The sequence below is a fragment of the Eptatretus burgeri genome, chromosome 6, assembly GCF_056783735.1.
Source record: "Eptatretus burgeri isolate ZD-2024b chromosome 6, Ebu_testis_v1, whole genome shotgun sequence".
NCBI classification, from domain to species: domain Eukaryota; kingdom Metazoa; phylum Chordata; class Myxini; order Myxiniformes; family Myxinidae; genus Eptatretus; species Eptatretus burgeri.
The window spans coordinates 50,061,442-50,081,441 of NC_140966.1; the positions used below are offsets into that span (position 1 = coordinate 50,061,442).

General features: G+C 47.0%; 2 protein-coding genes across 6 annotated transcripts in view; one reads left to right on the plus strand and one right to left on the minus strand.

Moving 5' to 3' along the window:
• Positions 1-5,283, minus strand: part of LOC147024746 (transcription initiation factor TFIID subunit 1-like) — a 116,486-nt gene extending 111,203 nt beyond the window's left edge. For all 4 annotated transcript variants that reach the window (XM_085884975.1, XM_085884974.1, XM_085884972.1 and 1 more), the window contains exons 1-2: positions 5,069-5,283; positions 162-353 (exon numbers count right to left, since the gene is read on the minus strand). The gene's annotated coding sequence lies outside the window, so the exon portion shown is untranslated. The remainder of the gene's footprint in view (positions 1-161; positions 354-5,068) is intronic.
• A 444-nt stretch (positions 5,284-5,727) lies between these two features.
• SUGT1 (SGT1 assembly cochaperone of MIS12 kinetochore complex) overlaps positions 5,728-20,000 on the plus strand; it is a 62,260-nt gene continuing 47,987 nt past the window's right edge. The window contains exons 1-3 of one of the 2 annotated variants that reach the window (XM_085884977.1): positions 5,728-5,846; positions 6,042-6,078; positions 17,106-17,143. In XM_085884977.1, the coding sequence (XP_085741103.1) occupies positions 5,833-5,846; positions 6,042-6,078; positions 17,106-17,143 (89 nt within the window). In that variant the 5' untranslated portion in view covers positions 5,728-5,832. Of the gene's footprint in view, positions 5,847-6,041; positions 6,079-6,115; positions 6,135-17,105; positions 17,144-20,000 lie in introns of those variants that run through there. The other variant, XM_085884978.1, reaches the window with a different exon arrangement.

Sequence of the window (20,000 nt, forward strand, 5' to 3'; positions counted from 1 at the left end):
CAATTTGCCCCAGAATGCTCGGTGCAAATGCACAGAAACCCCAGGAAGTGGTAGCACTCATGGCGAAGGAAAGTACGGTATAACAAATGTCCGGGATAAGGATTGTTACGTTAAAAATGGTTCACAAAGCTCTAAAAGTCAAAAACACTTGGAAAAAGTACCTGAGAGAAAGGGCTGTGCCTCTGCACAATGAAGGACTTGGAGAACTTTCTCAGCTCGCCGAACGGGCAGCTGCTCGTACTACAAACTTGGTCATGTAGGTCAGAGTAAGGCCCGAGTGGACGGGCGTGTACTGCACAACCACTTGACGGATCGCTACCAGTGAATGGACTGTGTATCTGGATTAGGTACTTCTGCACACCAATGGGAATGACATAGATGGGGCTTGTGAATGTACATGGCAGGTTTTAAATGATGATATTTACTATTAAGCATGTTGGGAGGGGGTTGGGGCTACGGGAGCTGTGCGGGCTATTCTGCAGGCTGCCATTCTGCGGGCTATTCTAGATTGGCTTGCCTCGCTCAATGTAATGTAGTAAATATACTCATTGAATCATCTTTCTTTCCCCATCAAAGAGCTTTCATTGGGTAGCACAATTTGGATTTTTAAATGAGGCTCCCTAATGAAAGCTCTTATTTTGTGTGTTTTATAAAGAATGTCAGAGCAGTCGAGCATAGTTTTTTAATCGGGTTGTTTTTCAACGTAGTTTCTTCACTGTTGAATTAGATTTTTTTATTGTGCGTGCCACTCAAAATCATCTTACGTGCCACTCAGGGCACACGTGCTGTAAGTTGCTGACCATTCGTTTAGCACATCAATATGTGCCTATGAAAGTATAATGAGGCATAAATAATGATAAAAATACAGTTTTGTGTTTTCTTGCTAATTATTTATACTTGTCTATTGAAACTTGAAATCATACATTTGCATGTGATTTATACTTGGATATTGAAACTTGAAAGCATACATTTGTATACACTTGAATGTGATTTATACTTGGTTATTGAAACTTGAAAGCATACATTTGTATACACTTGAATGTGATTTATACTTGGTTATCGAAACTTGAAAGCATACATTTGTATAGACTTGAATGTGATTTATACTTGGATATTGAAAGTTGTAAATATAAAACAACGTTGGCATGTTTTGGACGAATAGTTCTTGTTCACGTGACTTTTTGATGACCCCGCTTATCTCTGCTTCATCCATTGATGTTCTCCAAGAGTGATTTTAGCAAGGCATCTATTGGCATGACTGGAAATACTCGACCTTCAAAATGACGTGTGAATGCTAAACGAGGCCTTTTGGGCATGCGCTGTTTGTGTGTGTGTTTACACTGACTGTTCTACTCGCCAGGCACTTTTAACCTGCCCTTGCTAACGCCAAATCCGTCATTGGAAGTCTTTTTTTTAACACAATTTTCAGCAAGCATTTAGATGAAAGAGTGACAATTTCAAAATGGTGAACAATAGGCTCATTCCGTGTCATTTCAGCCGGGGATTGTGGTGACCCCCTCAGATTTTTCTGAAAAAATTCTCAAAGCTACCTTAACATATATGAGGAAGGTGTGCCAAGTTATAGCTCAAAATTCCAAGCTGTGTCCGAGATATTGCCCGACAAACACCCGAGGGGTGTCGCGAGTCGCAGATTTGTATCTGAAGCATTTTTGGAGGGCTCTAAATTCCAGAGTTTTACAAACAGTTCTGAAAATTCACACAAATGGTGTCTATTAGTGAGGCTTTCAGAATCTGACATAAAAATGTTCTGCTTAAAATACTTTTTAAGATAAGTACTCTCAAAATTAGTGATTTGTAACATGCAGTCAAAAATCAATATGTATATCAATATGTGCTAAACGAATGGTCAGCAACTTACGGCACGTGTGCCCTGAGTGGCACGTAAGATGATTTTGAGTGGCACGCACAATAAAAAAATCTAATTCAACAGTGAAGAAACTACGTTGAAAAACAACCCGATTAAAAAACTATGCTCGACTGCTCTGACATTCTTTATAAAACACACAAAATAAGAGCTTTCATTAGGGAGCCTCATTCAAAAATCCAAATTGTGCTACCCAATGAAAGCTCTTTGATAGGGAAAGAAAGATGATTCAATTAGTATATTTACTACATTACATTGAGCGAGGCAAGCCAATCTAGATTCGCAGGAAACTTCACAATAAGTGCCGATCACGTATTTTTTTTGGGGGGGGAGAGGGGGAATGGCAGTTCATAAGAAAGCAAAGTTAGACATTCGCTCATTTCAGTCCTCTTGGAAACTTTGTTGTGAGAGCGTTGTTTGCCACACATCAAGTATCCAACGACATTTTCAGATAAAGCATGAGAAACACTTCAAGGATGAAGTGGACAAGGCTGAGTCAATCAAACACGCCTTGGCGAGGTATGGAAAGCAAAGCAGTGTCTTTACTACCATCTGTGTCAGTAAAAATCAAGCTACAGAGGGAAGTTGCAAAATCGCACAATTTGTTGCAAAACATAGAAAGCAATTTCCAGACAAGGAATATATAAGAGGCTTTTCTCAGCTGTTCGCATGTTTTGTTCAATGGTTTGCCCGGTAAAAACACAATCAACTCCAGAATCGAAGATGTACCTGTGTCTGCCAGATCAGTGGAGAGACGGAAAAGAGAAATGGCAAAAAACATCAACAAAAAAACCAACAGACAGTGACGTTAAAAGATGCAGTGGTATTTAGTGTCGTGCTTGATATAAATACTCCCCGGTTAGTTGTGAGATACTGTGACTCGGATGAAGTTTGAGAAGATGCTTGTATGCTGCCTAAAACCCATGAATGACACAACAACAGGGGAAACTATAGCGAAGTCATTTGTTAATTATTTTGAGGAAAGAGAAACTGAAATCAGAAAAATATTATCCATGACAACAGAGGGTGCCCCTGTTATGGTTAGAAAACAGGAGGGATTTGTAAAGATCATTGAGGATCAAAATGGCCACTTGACGGTAAATTTTCATCGTGTTGTTCATCAAGAAAATCTTTGTGCCAAGATTTCTAATTCTGAGCTTAATAATGTGATGATTGCAGTGCTGAAAACAGTGAATTTTCTTGTTCCTCGATCTGCCTTGACACACAGGCAGTTTCAAGCTCTGCTTGAGGAGATGTACAGTGCATGCAAGGACCTTCTGCTTCACGGCAATGTTCGGTGGCTAAGCCGTGGGATGGTTTTGTCAGAAAAAGGTCAAAACTACTCCAGACTGGTTGATGACAAATGGGATATGCAACTACTGTTTCTAACTGACATCACTGAGCATCTCACCAAACTCAACCTCCATCTGCAAGGTGCAGGGCAAATTGTTATGGATCTTTTTGAAACATGGAAGACATTTCTTGCAAATCTTGTCGTTTTTTTTTTTCTCAGGACATCGACACCTCCACTTTTCGCTATTTCTAGAATCTTAAAGAACTATCGACACATCACACCGTCAGGTTGGAATGTACATGCAAGAACTCACATCAGTATATTCTGTCAGATTTCAATATTTGCAACATTTTGGCCTGATGTTTTCCTTTCTAATTAAACCAGACTAACTTTAATTTGGCAGTGTTTCAATGGATGGGTCTTGAGGATTTTGAAACGAAGCTCATCGAGTTATAATGTTCAGACTTATGGGCCTCGAAGTTTAGGGATCTGCGACGCACACTTGAGGCTACCAAGAGAGATTGTGGGGTCTCTATCCTGACCTGTTGGAAGCCCCTGCCTGTGAAATTTGACCGTTTGAAGAAAGTGACATTTTCTCTGCTCTCAGCATTTGGATCGACATCTCTGTGAACAGATATTTTCACATATGAAGGAAGATCTCTGTACCTCCCGGAGCCGGTTAACGACTGAACACTCAGAGGTTTGTGCGCTGCTTGAAATGTATATATATATATATATATATATATATATATATATATATATATATATATCTATCTGTGCAGCCTTTGGCTGCTGGTTGCATCATTGGTTGGGACACGGCTCTGCCGCTGATGCAGTGTCCCCCTTCCAGTACACTGGTACTCATTTTGCTGACCTTGGAAGGATGACAGGCTGAATCAACCTGGTGTATTAATTCAGCGGCCCAACGGGGCTTGAACTCAGGACCTTAGGATCCCAAGCTGCCACCCTCACCACTAAGTCAACACCAGGCTTCAGTGTCAAACTAAGTGCCCAAGAGTTGAGAACTCAGCAAGGGAAAGCAAGGGCAAGGATCACACGAAGTTTGGTAAGATCCGTCTTTTAATTTATTTATCAATGAAGATGCTAAAATGTAAGGACTACTATTGATGTTAAAAATGCACAAATGGCACGTTAACCCTTGGCAAGCCACTGCTGAAAGGTTGCCAACCCCTGTGCTAAACCTTTCTGAGACTCAACTGTTGGTAAAAAAACCTAAATAAAAAAAAGATCAGTTTCACGTCGATCAGAGGACATTTGATCACTCTCTCTTGAATCCTGCACGGGGAAGTCCAAGTGTCGTTTGAAGAAGCGCCTTGTTTCAGTCAGGATGACCGCCTTCGTGGTGACTCCTGGAAACTGAGCAAGCCTGCGGCCTTGCTGCAGGAGAGCAGTCGTCCACTCTCATCGACCGCTTGACGTAGAGAACGGACTCGACGAACACGTGACCCGTCCCACTTTCCCACCTGACGTGACCCGACATGTCGGTATGAAGGACCACGCTCATGCAAGCTTTTACCCTTCTGGTGTAAACCTGTACACCTCGAGTTTGCTTTCGTCCACCAGGTTTAACGCTTTTACACACATACGCCCAAACAAACTCCCCACGTGACTTCATTGTGGGCCACTTTTTTTTTTGTTTTTTTTTACACATCCGTCACAATCATCCGGATGAGCTGTAGTAGCTTGCGTTAATGACACGAGACACTCATGCGCTTTTAAAGCAGCAATCGTCATGCGAAACGTGCGCTGAATTTTCGGGAGTAACGATGAAACATTTAACATGAAATCAACAATCCCGTCGCCCCGAGTTAAAAAAAACCCCCAACTCTTTGGGAACAATCACAAGGTAGGAGAAGTTAAAGAATCACCTGCATCGGCATCAAAATGAAATCTTCACTGTTTACTTCCGGTATATAGTTTGCGCCACAACGTCAAACGGCGTCGTGCGTTCTCAAACTCGCGGTGAATTGATATTATTATTTATAAGCGAGACGCTTTTTAGAACACATTTGAAAAAAAATAAACATCGATGCAATCTATCGTGCGTATTAATATCTCTGTGAGAACCGTTTTTCGCCTCACACGTGATTTTCCCCCTCCGGAAATGGCACAGTCCTTTATTTATTTATTTTACTATTCACAGCACCAAATACGAACACGTTTCAGTTCAACAACGGTTCTTTAAATTTACTTTACGATATCACTATTGAACCTAAATAATATAAATGAGGTCCGATAACGTAATTACATATCGGACACAATAAGCGAGGGAGAGCAAACAGTAAAGACACGTCCTGGTTTTTATGCTCTTTTTCCACCAGCGGAGTAGTGCGCTCCTGTAGCGATTATATTTTTCGCATGCATACAAATTATTTATTTAGCAGAGGTATGTTTACACAAATAGTAATGCATTATCGAATGCAAAAGGAGTGAAGTAAAATGATTGTGAGTATTTTTTACATTTTTTTTTTTTAAAATACGAAGGTGAGCGATAATAAAATCCCTTATTTGTTAATCTGTCTTCAACGACCGTTGTGCCGTTAAACAAACAAACAACAACAATTAAAAAAAACAACAACAACCACCAACTCCACTCTCGGCCGATCCCGTGTTGGAAGATTTCAGCTCTCACATGGCAGCGCCCAGGTAACTTGAGTTTTCGCTTCCACAGACATTTGCTGCGTACGCTGATGTGCATCTTGTTAATTGCTTTTCAGCGTTTGTTTACCTCAACATTGGAATGTTGTTGGTTTTTTTTGTTGTTTTTTTTTTGTGTGTGATAATGTGTATTCCTCTCCCCTCCCCCTCTTGTTACGGTCGTCCCCTCATCTCCCTCTCCAGCGACGCTTCAGCCACAGAAGTGTTGAAGGACAGTGAGGTGAGAAGAGGGATCATGATTACGCGGAAGATAACCTGCATTAAATCTTTTGAATGGTGATTTAAAAACCGCGAGTCTCGATCACCTGAAGGAGATTTTGTTCAATTCGTCACAAAAACCTGAAGTCAGGTTTATTTTATCGCAAGCACTTTTGTACGTCAGCACACAAACCTGCAGTACAGAGAACCGGACGTCCACTCTCATAATAATCATCAAAAAAAAAAAAGGCTGCCGTCGATCTTTCATATGGTTACAACTTACAAGGAAACTCCGAGCACTTGATCACGATGAACTAGATTACCGGAGGGGATTCGGACAATATACTTGGCTCACGCAGTCTTGAAACGACTCTTCTGGCGGCAAATTTGTAATTAACGAGCCGGGAGGCGACGATGGTTCACGGGCATTATTGAGGAAGCCCTACCGTAAAAACCTATCTCTTCCGTCAAAATTGACCAAATCAAATCGGATTTTTTTATATGTTGTACTTATGGACATTACGCACAGCTTCATGGAAATGAAATTGCGAGAATTTTTTTTTTTAAAAATCAATAAAAAGTTCAAGTGGGTGTGGGTCCACCCACAAGGGGTGTGGAACGCCCCTCATACAAAAAGACACAACTCTACCATGATATTGTTGCGAATTCGCGCCCGCCGGCGTGCGAACGGCCACGTGATTCGAATCGCGGCACGTCGCCCACCGGACGGACAATTCAGTCGTGACCCTCTGGGAACTATCGCCAGTCACGGGTGGGCCTTTCGACCTCACCACAATGGTGCCAATCGGCCACCCGTGGAGGATAGGGTTGTTCGCCAAACTCGACCTACCTAAGTACCCACGCGGATGGTAAATCGGGCGATCGTACCTGCCGCAGGCCGACTCCGGACACGAACCGCTTAAGCGGTCCGTTCCGTGCTATCGGGATAACCGAGCGGTGTTATCGTCGGCCTCGACGGTTCCGATTAATTATCGGGCGTATTAAGCCCACTACGAACCCTTTACGTGGAACAAGATGGAGATTCAAACGAAGGAAAGGACGCAGCGAAACGGGGAATAATTCAACATAATGCACATTTATTACCCAGCCCACGAAAAGCACACATATACAGTCAAAATGCACATATATCAATTTAAAACAAAAACTACAATGCAGAGCTACGACCGAATACGCGAACACACGGCAACACTTATACAGTTTTACTTCACAGACGGCGCCGACACACATTCACTCAAAAGCAAAGGAAAGAAGCCACCCTCATAGGCAAGGGGGCAGACGGGCCTATAGGCCAATAAATTGCGCGGGACCTGCAGGAGCGGCCAGGTCCGCGAGACCGGGGGGGGGGGAGGTCCTACCCGCGTCCTCGTGACGAGCCGCAAATGTGGCTGCCCGGCGGTGCCCCGACTTCGTGCTCCTTCGCGGGTTTCGTTGGCACCGCTTGGAGTGGGGTGGGAATGGGGCCCCCTTTTTGCACTCTCTCAGCTCGGGGGAAAGAGTGAAATTGTTGATGCCCTGGGGGAGGAGAATGGCTGGCTGGCTTGGGTCCCGTGACGAGCGATCCCCCCGCGACCTCGTCGCTGACCTCCGTCTTCCTTGCCTCGGACCCGAGCTCCTTGGCCTCCTTCCACAATTCTCTTCAGCCGACTGCAGAAACCACCTTGACGCCTTCGCCTCCCGACTCCACTCCGCTCTCCAACCCGACTTGACTACCCAAACTCTCCGCCGCTGCCACACTCTGCTCTTCCAAACTGACTCTGCCCAGATTCGCTTTGCGCTCAGTGCTTTATAGGCCGGCAGGAGAACCCAGTATGCAAATTCCCGGATCAGGATGAGCTCGGGGGCGGAGCCACGCTCGGCCAGTGGACGGAGGAAAAGTGGGCGTGAACCTCCCCTGATCCTAGAATTTGCATATTTCGATTTCACACGGAAGCGCCTGGAGGCGGGGCCAAGCCGCTCCGCGCTTGCTGATTGGACGGATCAGAAGTGGGCGTGTCGCATTCCTGATCCGAATTTTCCCTCGGAAAGGCCGCTACTTGCACTCGCGGCTCGGTGCGTTTCGCTGAACGATCCCAGGACAGGCCGACGCTCAGTGTTCACAGGTGGTGCGGGAATGGCCATAGAAGGAGAGAGGTGAGGGTGGTGGAGGGTTTTTGGTGGTGGTTTGATGGTTATGGCAGTTGATTCAAAATAAAGATAGAACAGAAAAACGCCTAACTCAAAGCGTCGCAGCCCGAATGAATCACATAAATTCCCTCTAAACAACGGGTTTGGGGCTAACTACACATGTATTTAGAGTTATCTCACCTACGGGACCTGAATGGTGGTTTGCGAATTTCTACAGCCGTAACAATATCTAGCTTGTGTCCAAGTTTCATCAAGATCGCATCAAACGTCACGGAGCTATGCTCTGCAGAGAGTCACCAACAGACAGACAAGCCGGTAGGCGGCGATGGGTCGCCGAGCATGGAAACTATAAGATACAGAGCAAAATGGATGTTGTATAGCGGATAGGGAATCACCTTAGGATTATGCATATCAAATCTCATCCAGTTCCATCTACTGATAACTACTCTGTATACATTTGAATGAAAAGTTCTGAAAATGCGGTTTGAAATCGGAAATCCCCAAAGTTCGAGGGGGTGCTGTGGGTGAACAAAGATATAAATCGAAAATCCGGCTTGATCGTTTGTGCACAATGCATTCCAGATGATTAGTGTGATTTTTCATGACCATCTGACCAGAACCCTAGGAGGAGTTGCATTTGGCGCGAAGGCACCTCCAGCTCTCGCATATTATCGATTTTTGCACTAATTGACCTTTGACCCCTGACCGAAATCGGTCAATTTGTCCTGAGGCAAAGTTGTCGTACTCATTGAGTACCATGAACCTGCAAAATTTCATTTGTATCGATGCAATCACTTGGTCGCTAGGGGGCCTTCAATTTTCGCCAATTTTCACGCATACCCTAATTGCAGGGGGCACTGCGGGTAAAGTATTCCATATATCACAAAAACTGGAACATATTTGATAGAGCATCACTTGTAGATCATTCTTGCCAAATTTCATAACCCTACGTGGGATAATGGCTTTCTTAATTGATTTAGCGTGAACTGTACCGATTTTGAAGGTTTTTTGGTTGTTGCTAGGGAACCAAAGCGTCCCTAGCAACCATTACAATTTCCAAAGCATTAGGTCATAAGATGTACCTACCACCCGAGTTTGGTCAAAATCTGGCCACGTTTACTACCAATTATACTGATGACAAACGAACATCCAAACAAACGGACAGAGTTACTGACAATAAGGGTCACCTATTTCGGCGACCCAACAGACACAACGAAAATAGTGGTCACTGCTGGCGCCCACGGACCAAAAAGATTAAATTCAAAGAGGACGAGGACTGAATTGGAGTCATCAGGAGGAACCTGGATCGGAGTTGGGTTTCAGCTGCTACTCCTCTACCTTCAAACCCATCCAGGTGCATCAAAGTGAGCCTTATTTAAAATAAATTTAAAAAAAAGAACGCAGATCAAAAAAATTAAATAATCCTGCCTGCCATTCCATGTAATCTGATCAGGTTGAAATTTAAATCATATATTCCCATCACCACTAGATCATAATTTTTCACTTTCATGTCCATTGATGCAGCGGTTCAAGATGGAGAATTAAAAAAATATATATTTTCCTTCAATCCAACATGATTGCCAAACCATGTGACCTCTCTATTATTCATGAACATTCTGAAATCCTCCCCCCAAGGCCTTTAAAAAAAAAAAAAAAATTTTTTTGTATGACCAACACCCACTCGAAGTGCCAAGTTTCAAAAAAAACAGTAACACCAGCCAGTTTGCTACTTATTATTTTTGGATACAATGTCGAGGCTCATATGAGAGCTAACACACAATGCACAAGAGGAGCAGGAAGGGGGGGGGGCAAAAAAAACAAAAGTGTGGAACAGACTTGAGGAGATCTATTGAAGGGAGATGGATGGGGCGAGGAACACTGGGTATACAAGATGGACATTACAGGTACTTTCAGGAAGGAAAGCAGGGAATTTGAAGGAGGTTGCTTTGGGGTGAATTAACGGAGGTAGAAAAGATCAATATCTTTGGATGGGGAATGATAAGAGGTGGTGGAGAACAGCTGTTTTGAAGGCCTGGAGGGAAGAATGGGATTGAAAAGAGTGAGGGAATTTATTCCAAAGGTAGGGAAAAAGAGGAATAAAAGAGTGAAGGTGAGCAGTGATTCGTGAATTTGTTAGTTTTACCAGAAGGGGGTTGTTGGCGGACCTTGAGCGCCCTGCGGAAATATAGTGGGGACAAATTGCAGACACAGCAAGTGGGAGGCGAGACCAGAGAGGAGACTGTAGAAGACAGAAAGACCACCGGCCTGCCTGCGGTGAGAGTGAGAGGCCCAAAGACGCAGCCTCATCACGGGAGATGCCAATGATCCGAAATGCCTTGTTTTCCACAGTGTGAAGCCGAGAAATGTGGGAGGCAGGAGCACAAGCCGAGAGGAGAGAGCAGTACTCCATCAGGCTGCAGATGAAAGCTTTGTATGTGATCAGTGTGCTGTATCACGTGATTGGGTTTTCGTACATCATGACTCGCCCGCTAGGGGTGGCAGTGATGTACATTCGGACGTGGAATAAAGCGAAGTTACTGCTACACTCTCGCCCTCCATGTTCCGCTGCACCTCGGACACCACAGTTGGCTGACGAGGATGGTTGATCGACGAGTCACGGCGCACGGACAGGTGCCCGTTTTCGTCGGAGACGACTTCGAATTGTTTTCGGAACAATTGGGGTGCTATTTCCACGCGAATGATGTCGTCGACGAGAGCAAACAGAAGTCGATCTTGCTCGCCTCGCTGTCGGCGGAGCATTATCGACTGCTGAGTAATTTGGTGGCGCCAGACAAGCCCAGTGATGATGGGCTGTCTTTTCGGGACATTGTGCAGAGGATGAAAGCACACATGGCGCCGGAGAAGTCATTACAGCTGGCTCGATACCAGTTCGATCGCCTCGCGAAATATACAAAGGAGCGCGTCGCTGATTTCGTGGCGCGGATGAAGCATTCTTCCGTGGCATGCAAGTTCACGGCAGAGGAGCGTCCAACTCGGCTCAGAGATCGTTTTATTTCTGGGTTGCAAGATGCGAAAATGGTTTCGGCGGTTCTACGGCTGATGGGTGAAGCCATTACATTTACCTCGGCGGTCGACACTGCTACAGCTGTCGAGCAGACTCTCGGAGATGTTCGGGCCATCACCGGTCGCAGCATGCCAGATGGCCCGGGGGCCCACGCGGTGTCGCGAGCGCCCCGGGCACACGCACGTCCTTCGGTGCAGGTCGGGGCCTGACGTCGCCGCGCGGCCGCATGAGCGGCGAGGTGATCCCGCGGACGTGTTTGGGATGCGGAGGTCGACACCTGCGCCGTGTGTGCCCGTTTAAAAGCACCGTGTGTTTACGTTGTCACAAGGTGGGTCATCTGAAGCGTGTGTGCCGAGGGGCATTGGCCACCGTTAAGGTCATGGATGGCGATGTGCGAGGCGACCCGGGGCGAAGCCGGCAGCCGTTGATGGGCCTGTTTTCAATTGGCCCTGCTGCGGCGCGCCCGATGACGGTGGAAGTCGAAGTGAACAACACGCCGATCACGTTTCAGGTTGATACGGGTGCGGCAGTGTCGATCATCGGCGAACAGACCGCACGTAGACTCAACGACCTGAAGCTTATCAGGTCCGACCTCACACTGTTCACGTACACCCGCAAGAAGATAACGCCAGTCGGGATGGCAGACGTGTCTGTGCGGTACCAAGGCCAGGTCGCCGCGCTTCCGTTGTACGTCGTGCGGGGGAGGATCCGTCTCTCCTCGGCCGAGACTGGCTGACCCGCATCAGGCTCGACTGGGCCGCTGTTCACCTTGTGCAACTCGTGTCGAGCCGATGGGAAGATCGGTTGGAGAAGATTCTGCAAAGATATCAAGGTTTGTTTTGCGACGACCTTGGGAAACTCAAGGGCATGGAGGCAAAGCTCTTCCTGAAGGAGGGGGTGGTTCCTCGTTTTTGTAAACCACGACCGGTGCCGTATGCCCTGCGGGACAAGGTCAAGGGTGAACTGGATAGGCTGGAGGTCTGTGGAGTGATCGAACGGGTGTCGTACTCAGATTGGGCCACCCCGGTCGTCACGGTGCTGAAACGGAATGGAGACGTCCGATTGTGCGGGGACTTCAAGTCCACGGTTAACCCGGGGCTCAGCGTGGAGCAATATCCACTGCCGTCAATCGATGAAATATATGCACGATTGGTGGGGAGTCAATATTTCACGAAGCTTGATCTGCGTGATGCATATTTTCACCTGCCGATGGATCCCGGAAGTAGCGACCTTTTGACGATCAACACGTGTCAAGGGCTCTATCGATATACCCGACTCTGTTTTGGAATTGCTTCGGCCCCGGCCTTGTGGCAGAAAGCCATGGATCAGGTTTGCATTGGCCTGCCCGCTCAAACCTACCTGGACAATGTGCTCATTGCGGAGAAAACGGCGGACGAGCATCTTGCGAACATTGCCCAAGTGCTGACGAAGCTCGAAGCGTGCGGCCTGCGCTTGAACAGAGACAAGTGCTCGTTCTTCAAGCAGCGCTTGGAGTACCTCGGGCACGTCATAACGCCAGAGGGCTGTTGAAAGGCCCTTCGGAAGGTGGAGGCGATTCAGCACATGCCACCGCCTCACGACAAGACGCAGCTGCGCTCGTTCATTAGTATGGCCCAGTATTACCAGAGGTTTGTGCACAGGCTCAGCTCACAGCTTGCGCCGTTAACGCGGTTGCTCAGGATGGACGAGCGCTGGGCCTGGGGGCCTGCACACCAGGCGTCGTTCGACCGCGTCAAGCGGCTGCTCACAGAGGATACGGTCCTCGTGCACTACGAGCCTGCGCGTCTGCTCTTATTGGCATGCAACAGCTCTGCATATGGCATCGGGGCAGTGCTCTCCCACAGGATGGACGATGGTTCCGAGCGGCCTGTTTGTTTTGCATCCCGGACCCTGTGCGCAGCAGAGCGGGAATATGCCCAGATCGAGCGCGAGGCTCTCAGCCTCGTCTGGGGTGTGCGGAGGTTTCCTCAATACCTGCTGGGGCGGCATTTCACTTTGCAGACGGATCACAAACCACTTCAATTCATCCTGAGACCCGAACGCGGGGTACCGGTGGTAGCGGCCGCACGGATACAGCGGTGGTGTCTGTTTCTTGCTGCGTACAATTACGATATTCAGTTCCGGAGCACCGAAAAGCATGCAAACTGCGACCGGCTCTCGCGCTTGCCTTACGCGGAGGGTCCAGCTGCGTCTGAGTTGGCCGATCGGGTTGATGTGTTCGCGCTGGGCCAGGTCCAAAGCGGGCCGATCACGGCCAAACAGGTCGCGGTGGAATCGGCTCATGATCCAGTGCTCGCCCGTGTCGTCCAGGCGATTTCTTCGGGGAATTGGAGCGATCGACCTTCAACGCCGGCATTTCAGCCTTTCGCGTCGCGCGCATTGGAGCTGTCGTTGGTCCAATGGTGCGTTATGTCTGGAATGAGAGCGGTGATTCCACCGAAGTTCAGGCAGCGGTGTTTGGAAGAACTGCATGTCAGTCACCTTGGCGTCGTGAAGACCAAGAGTCTTGCTCGTAGCCTGTTGTGGCCGGGGTTGGACAAAGACATTGAGCAGTTGGTTAAGCATTGCACCACGTGTCAAACAGATGCTGATAACCCGCATCGAGCTTCAGGACTATGGCCTACCCCAGTCAGGGCCTGGCAGAGGGTCCATGTGGATTTAGCGGGGCCGATTAATGGCAAAATATTTTTGATTGTCATCGATGCATTCTCGAAATGGCCAGAGGTTGTTGTAATGCAGCATACATCAGCGAACATGACAGTAGAAAAACTGCGGACGATCTTTGCTAATAAAGGGTTACCCAAGGTTCTGGTCTCTGATAACGGTCCGCAGTTCATCGCAGGTGTATTTGATGAGTTTATGCGTCAAAATGGTATTCGACATCTTTGGTCCACACCGTATCATCCTGCAACGAATGGGCAGGCGAAGTCGTTTGTTAAAATGTTGAAACGGGCTTTGCGCGGGGGGGGGGGGGGGGGGGTGGGGGGTGGTGCACCTGTGCAGACAGTGGTCGATATCTTTTTGCTCCAATACAGAAATGCTATTCATCCTGTCACCGGCGATTCTCCTGCCATTCGTCTCAATGGACAGGCATTGCGGTCCAGGCTGGATTTGCTGCGACCTGGAGGGTCGGTGAGTGTGGCGGTGTCGCGCCCGACGCTGCTGCGCGGTTTTGATGTGGGACAGCGGGTAATGGTGCGCGATTATTTCCACGGTTCCAAATGGGTGCCGGCTGTGGTCTCTGTGGTACTGGGGCCGGCGAATTGCATCGTGCGGACTGATGGTGGGGAGGTGTGGAAGCGGCACGTGGACCAAATGCATGATCGCTGTTCAGTGTCACCCCCACCCCCGGTGCCGAGCGATGTGGGACCCCGACCTGTAATGTCGCCGTGGCCAGACGTTGTATCACCAGGGCCGGACGTGCCGACGCCCGCGCGTTGTTCACCTGATTCAGTCCTGCCCGAGGACGACGAGCAAACTTGTCAGCCGGGGGCGGTTGTTGTTGCGGATGGGGCGAGTCCGGCGAGGGTGTCACCTTGACCAAGCCGGGAGGCGTCTGAGCCTGGGCCGTCTGGCGTCGCTGCCTGTCCGAGGCGGGTCAGGAGACGGCCGTGGTACTTGGAGGATTTTGATTGTTGATTGGTTTCGTTTGGTCATGTTGTAATTGTCATTTCATCATTACAATTGTCATTTTACGTGGGGAGGAGTTAGCTGTATCACGTGATTGGGTTTTCGTATATCATGACTCGCCCGCGAGGGGTGGCAGTGATGTACATTCGGATGCGGAATAAAGCGAAGTTACTGCTACACTCTCGCCCTCCATGTTCCGCTGCACCTCGGACGCCACAATCAGGATCTCAGGTGAGCCGAGGAAGGACTTTGCACCATGGAAGATTCCCAGTCAGCGACTGGCTTTGGAGGCCAGGTTGGAAATGTGGCTTTTCCAGGAAAGATCATGGCAGATAGTGAGACCCAGAAGCTTGAAAGAAAAGACTTCTTCCAGAGGATTGTTGAGAAAGTGGATGGGGGGGGGGTTCCAAATGGTCCCTTCGGAGAGACATAGTGAGAGTGTGAGATTTGTCCCGATTGAAAGACATGTTCCACGTGTTGGACCAGTTTGTGCTTTTTACCCAGATCTGCAGTGAGCGAAGAAGATGCTGCTTGTCGGTCTGAGGGATGACAGATGGTACAGCAGAGGGTGGAGTCATCGGCAAGGAGATAAGGAGGATTTTCCAGAGAGTCGGAGAGATCATTGATGAAAACCCGAAAAAGAACAGGGCCCAGAATGCTACATTGAGGAACTCCAGCCAAGACAGGCAGAGGGGTGAGAGAACTCCATTAAGGGCCACATGTTGGCTGCGACAGGAGAACAAGTATGCGAGCCATGAGTGATTACTTTTGGTTCATATTCCCACAAATTTACTGGAACTGGAATATGAATGTTTTTGCAGATATGCCAGCGAATTACATTATAAACTCTTGTCGTCTCCTTCTTCGCTCTTCCCCCCCCCCCCTTTTCGTAGCTTCTCTTGCCTCCTCTCTCTCCTTCCTCTCTCTGCCTCCTCTCCCCCCTCTCTCCCTCCCTCCCCTCCCCTATCCCTCCTCTCCCCCCCTTTAATACCCCCACCAGAGAAGTGACGGGTTGTATTTCCTTGTAATTAATAAAATTATATTCAGTAATGTACATTCAAATTAAAATTAGCAAGTGCAGTTTAATTGGGGGTTTGCCTCACAATAAAAAAGTTCCTCAAAATCCCAGATGTCTGTCCATTTCAACAACGTTTTCAATAACATCTCGAATCGCCTCTTCAATCCTCCCTTGGGAGCGAGGAGCACAACCCGGCTGGAGTTTCCTCCACACACCGTTGAGGTTTGCAGACCTAACTTCCTTCCAAGACTCGTCGATGTTCTCGATTGCATTAAACACGTTGTTGTGTCCTTTCCGGAACTCTTGAACGTTTCAAAAGGGCAATGCTTCGTTTAATTTCCTTGGGCTGCGACATTTCAAACTTTTAGGCACAAATTAAATGGCAATAAAAATTGATGTCAACTCTGTGAGCAAACTGCAAGCACACGGACTGGACGTGTTCAGAACATGTACAGCAGGAAAACCAGGAAATGGAATCACGTGAGCCCCCACGTGGTGTCTTGTGATCATTACTTGCTTTACCACATTCCTCCTCTCCGTGACCTTTACCTAAATACTTATTTGTTAAATTTTTTTTATGATCCAAAGGCACCTTTTTTTAAGGGTTTATTCAGAACGTGCACTGTACTGTACTGTATGCACAAATATCCCATGTCCCAACACGTCAGGTTAAATGGAATACCCGGAACGGAGCTGCTGCTGGAGTGGAATGTAAATTTAGGCGAACTGTCATGTTGGGTAGTGATTTGGATTTTGTGAAGTATGCATTCACTTCCATTACGTGAATTTAATATCGAACCGAGTGGTTTTATTTTTAACCTTTTCAAAATGAAAAGCAATTAAAGCTTTCACAGACCGTTAAGAAGCGTTGTGGACTGAAGCGTGTCGGACCAGTTGCTGCGAAACTGGTCTGAAGCGAATGTCTGCAGCCAGTGAGTGGATTAGGAAGGTTGAGTCATCATGCATAAGGAGCGTAAAACCGAAACAAGCGTGTTAAGAAACAGCGTACAGCGAGGTGTTACTGTATTTTGTTGTACAGTATAGATATATTACTCGTTGGCACTTTTGACCTTACTTTTCAGTTTTCCTGTCGGCACAATGTTTTGGAATATGGGTAGACCGAATGCTTGCTTTTTAATGATTCTGTTCTGTCTGCACTCCTTTAGTCTGTTTAAACAGGGTAATGGGATTTGAAACTTTCTAATACAATATTGTTTTGTTCTTTCTCCAGGAAGGAAGATCTGTTTCGGCAGCAGCACCAAATATAAAGTTGGTAACTTGGAACAGCTGAATATATTCTCACTACATATGTGTGGCAAGAGGGATTGAGGGAGCTGAATTATTTTTGCTTGAAGCACTCACTCCCTATGGGTGTGGCTGGTGGGAGAGGGGGGGTGTATTATTTCAAAATACCTCTCGCTGTATAATTCAAAACACCTCACTGCACTGGAAAATGCAGGGACAGGAATTCTGTACTGTAAAGGGTTGTGATACTTGGAATACTCTCTCCCGTCTGGAGCGGCACTACATGATACACATTTACACACCCCCCTCCTCCCCCCAAATCACCCCCAAGATCACTGGCAAAGATAAAACGCCCCTATACACGAACTGGGGTCATGCTGATCCTATGTAGAAAGACTGGATATAATCTGCCCAGATCTGTAGGAGTTGTGTCTGTCTCTCTCTCTCTCTCTCTCCTCTCTCTCCTCTCTCTCCTCTCTCTCCTCTCTCTCCTCTCTCTCCTCTCTCTCCTCTCTCTCCTCTCTCTCCTCTCTCTCCTCTCTCTCCTCTCTCTCCTCTCTCTCCTCTCTCTCCTCTCTCTCCTCTCTCTCCTCTCTCTCCTCTCCTCTCCTCTCTCTCTTCTCTCTCCTCTCTCTCCTCTCTCTCCTCTCTCTCCTCTCTCTCCTCTCTCTCCTCTCTCTCCCTCTCTCTCCTCTCTCTCCCTCTCTCTCCTCTCTCTCCTCTCTCTCCTCTCTCTCCTCTCTCTCCTCTCTCTCCTCTCTCTCCTCTCTCTCCTCTCTCTCTCTCTCTCCTCTCTCTCCTCTCTCTCCCTCTCTCTCCTCTCTCTCCTCTCTCTCCTCTCTCTCCTCTCTCTCCTCTCTCTCCCTCTCTCCCCTCTCTCCCTCTCTCCTCTCTCTCCCTCTCTCCTCTCTCCCTCTCTCCCCTCTCTCCCCTCTCTCCCTCTCTCTCTCTCCCTCTCTCTCCCCTCTCTCTCCTCTCTCTCCCTCTCTCTCCCCTCTCTCTCCCTCTCTCTCCCCTCTCTCTCTCTCTCTCTCTCCCTCTCTCTCCCCTCTCTCTCCCTCTCTCTCTCCCTCTCTCTCTCTCTCTCTCTCTCTCTCTCTCTCTCTCTCTCTCTCTCTCTCTCTCTCTCTCCCTCTCTCTCCCTCTCTCTCTCCCTCTCTCTCCTCTCTCTCTCTCTCTCTCTCTCTCTCTCTCTCTCTCTCTCTCTCTCTCTCTCTCTCTCTCTCTCTCTCTCTCTCTCTCTCTCTCTCTCTCTCTCTCTCTCTCTCTCTCTCTCTCTCCTCTCTCTCCTCTCTCCCCTCTCTCTCCTCTCTCTCCTCTCTCTCCTCTCTCTCCTCTCTCTCCTCTCTCTCCTCTCTCTCCTCTCACACACACACACACACACACACACACACACACACACACACACACACACACACACACACACACACACACACACACGTGAATTATGGTAAGGATTATTATTGCAAACATCAGAATTGTTTATCTCAACTTTGCACTTCATTAATACCACACATTAGTGATTGCAATTTTCTGCATTTGTAAACTCGAGGAGTTTATCCAAAAACTGTATGTCATAAAGTGAAAGATGTCAATGTACTTTTACTGTTTGCCAATTACAGTGGCATTCTTCGACAATTGACGAATCGTTATACGTGGGGGTATAATCTGAGATCTCACTTTGAGGGATGGCCGAGCTTTGAACTCGATTTATTTGATCGCCCACCCAAGCAGTGTGGCGAGCAACCCATTTTCTGTGTACAGACTAATCCAATCATTCTGGTTATTAGGATTTTGGTTTACTCCAATTAACTGTAAATCCCCATGTATAACACAGAGCACATAATTCACAAACCAGCACACCAGTATATATAATGTGCATGGTTTATTTGTAATCCCCCCTCCTTTTCCCACCCCAAAAAGGAGACCTTGACATAACTAGTACACTATGCATCAACTTTAGTTCAGATGTCTAATATATCAGGAAATTTTGGCTTTTTTAAAAATAAAAAATAAAAAGGATGGGAAAGTTGTTTGTAGGAATTTATTAATAAAAAGTGTTTTAAAATATTTTTATTTAAATTGTTTATAATAGTAATTGAAACATTAATGCTTAATTTCCATATTTTTACTTTGTTGAAACGGAGGTATCCTTGCATAGTCAAATGTGTCCGACCTTCAATGCCATACCCAATGCTGCACAGAAAATGGAACCGTGTTGGGAGAGAGAGGAGGAATACTTAAATATGCATGTTTGGTGTTTGTTTATTCTTCTTTCATACCTTCTTTCTTGAAGTTGCATAGCCTTTAAAAGGGCTGTTGGTGTTTGTTTGTGACCACTAAAGGGTGGGTTATTAGATTTTTTTATTAGTTATTTGTTATTAAGTGCGTTATTAGTTTGTGACCACAAAAGGGTGGGTATTAAAATAGGTTATTAGATTTTTATTTTAATATGCTGTCCATTTGCCATGATGGGTCATGTCGTTTTTGTTTCTCATCTATTATCTTTATATATTGTGACTGTTCTGGGAAACGAGACCCCTTGACAATGGCACACAACAGACATTGGTTCCTGAGGCAGTTATTTCATTATTATCCTGTTCCAGATATGGTCCTTCCATTGTGTCTAATGGAATACAAAGGGAATATTCATTATGAGGGATGAATTCGTTCCCCCGCCCCCCCCAATTCTTCCCCATTATTGTCTCTGTACATGATCCTCTCCTCACCAACATAATTTGCACATGCATGCCAAAACCCCATTTGAATCTGAGCACCACAACCAAACTGCCATTTCAACCACAACAGCCTTCTTCACCACAATTCTCCCACATGCCAGCGATAACTACCCTGCCTTCTTCAAATACACACCGGACTTTAT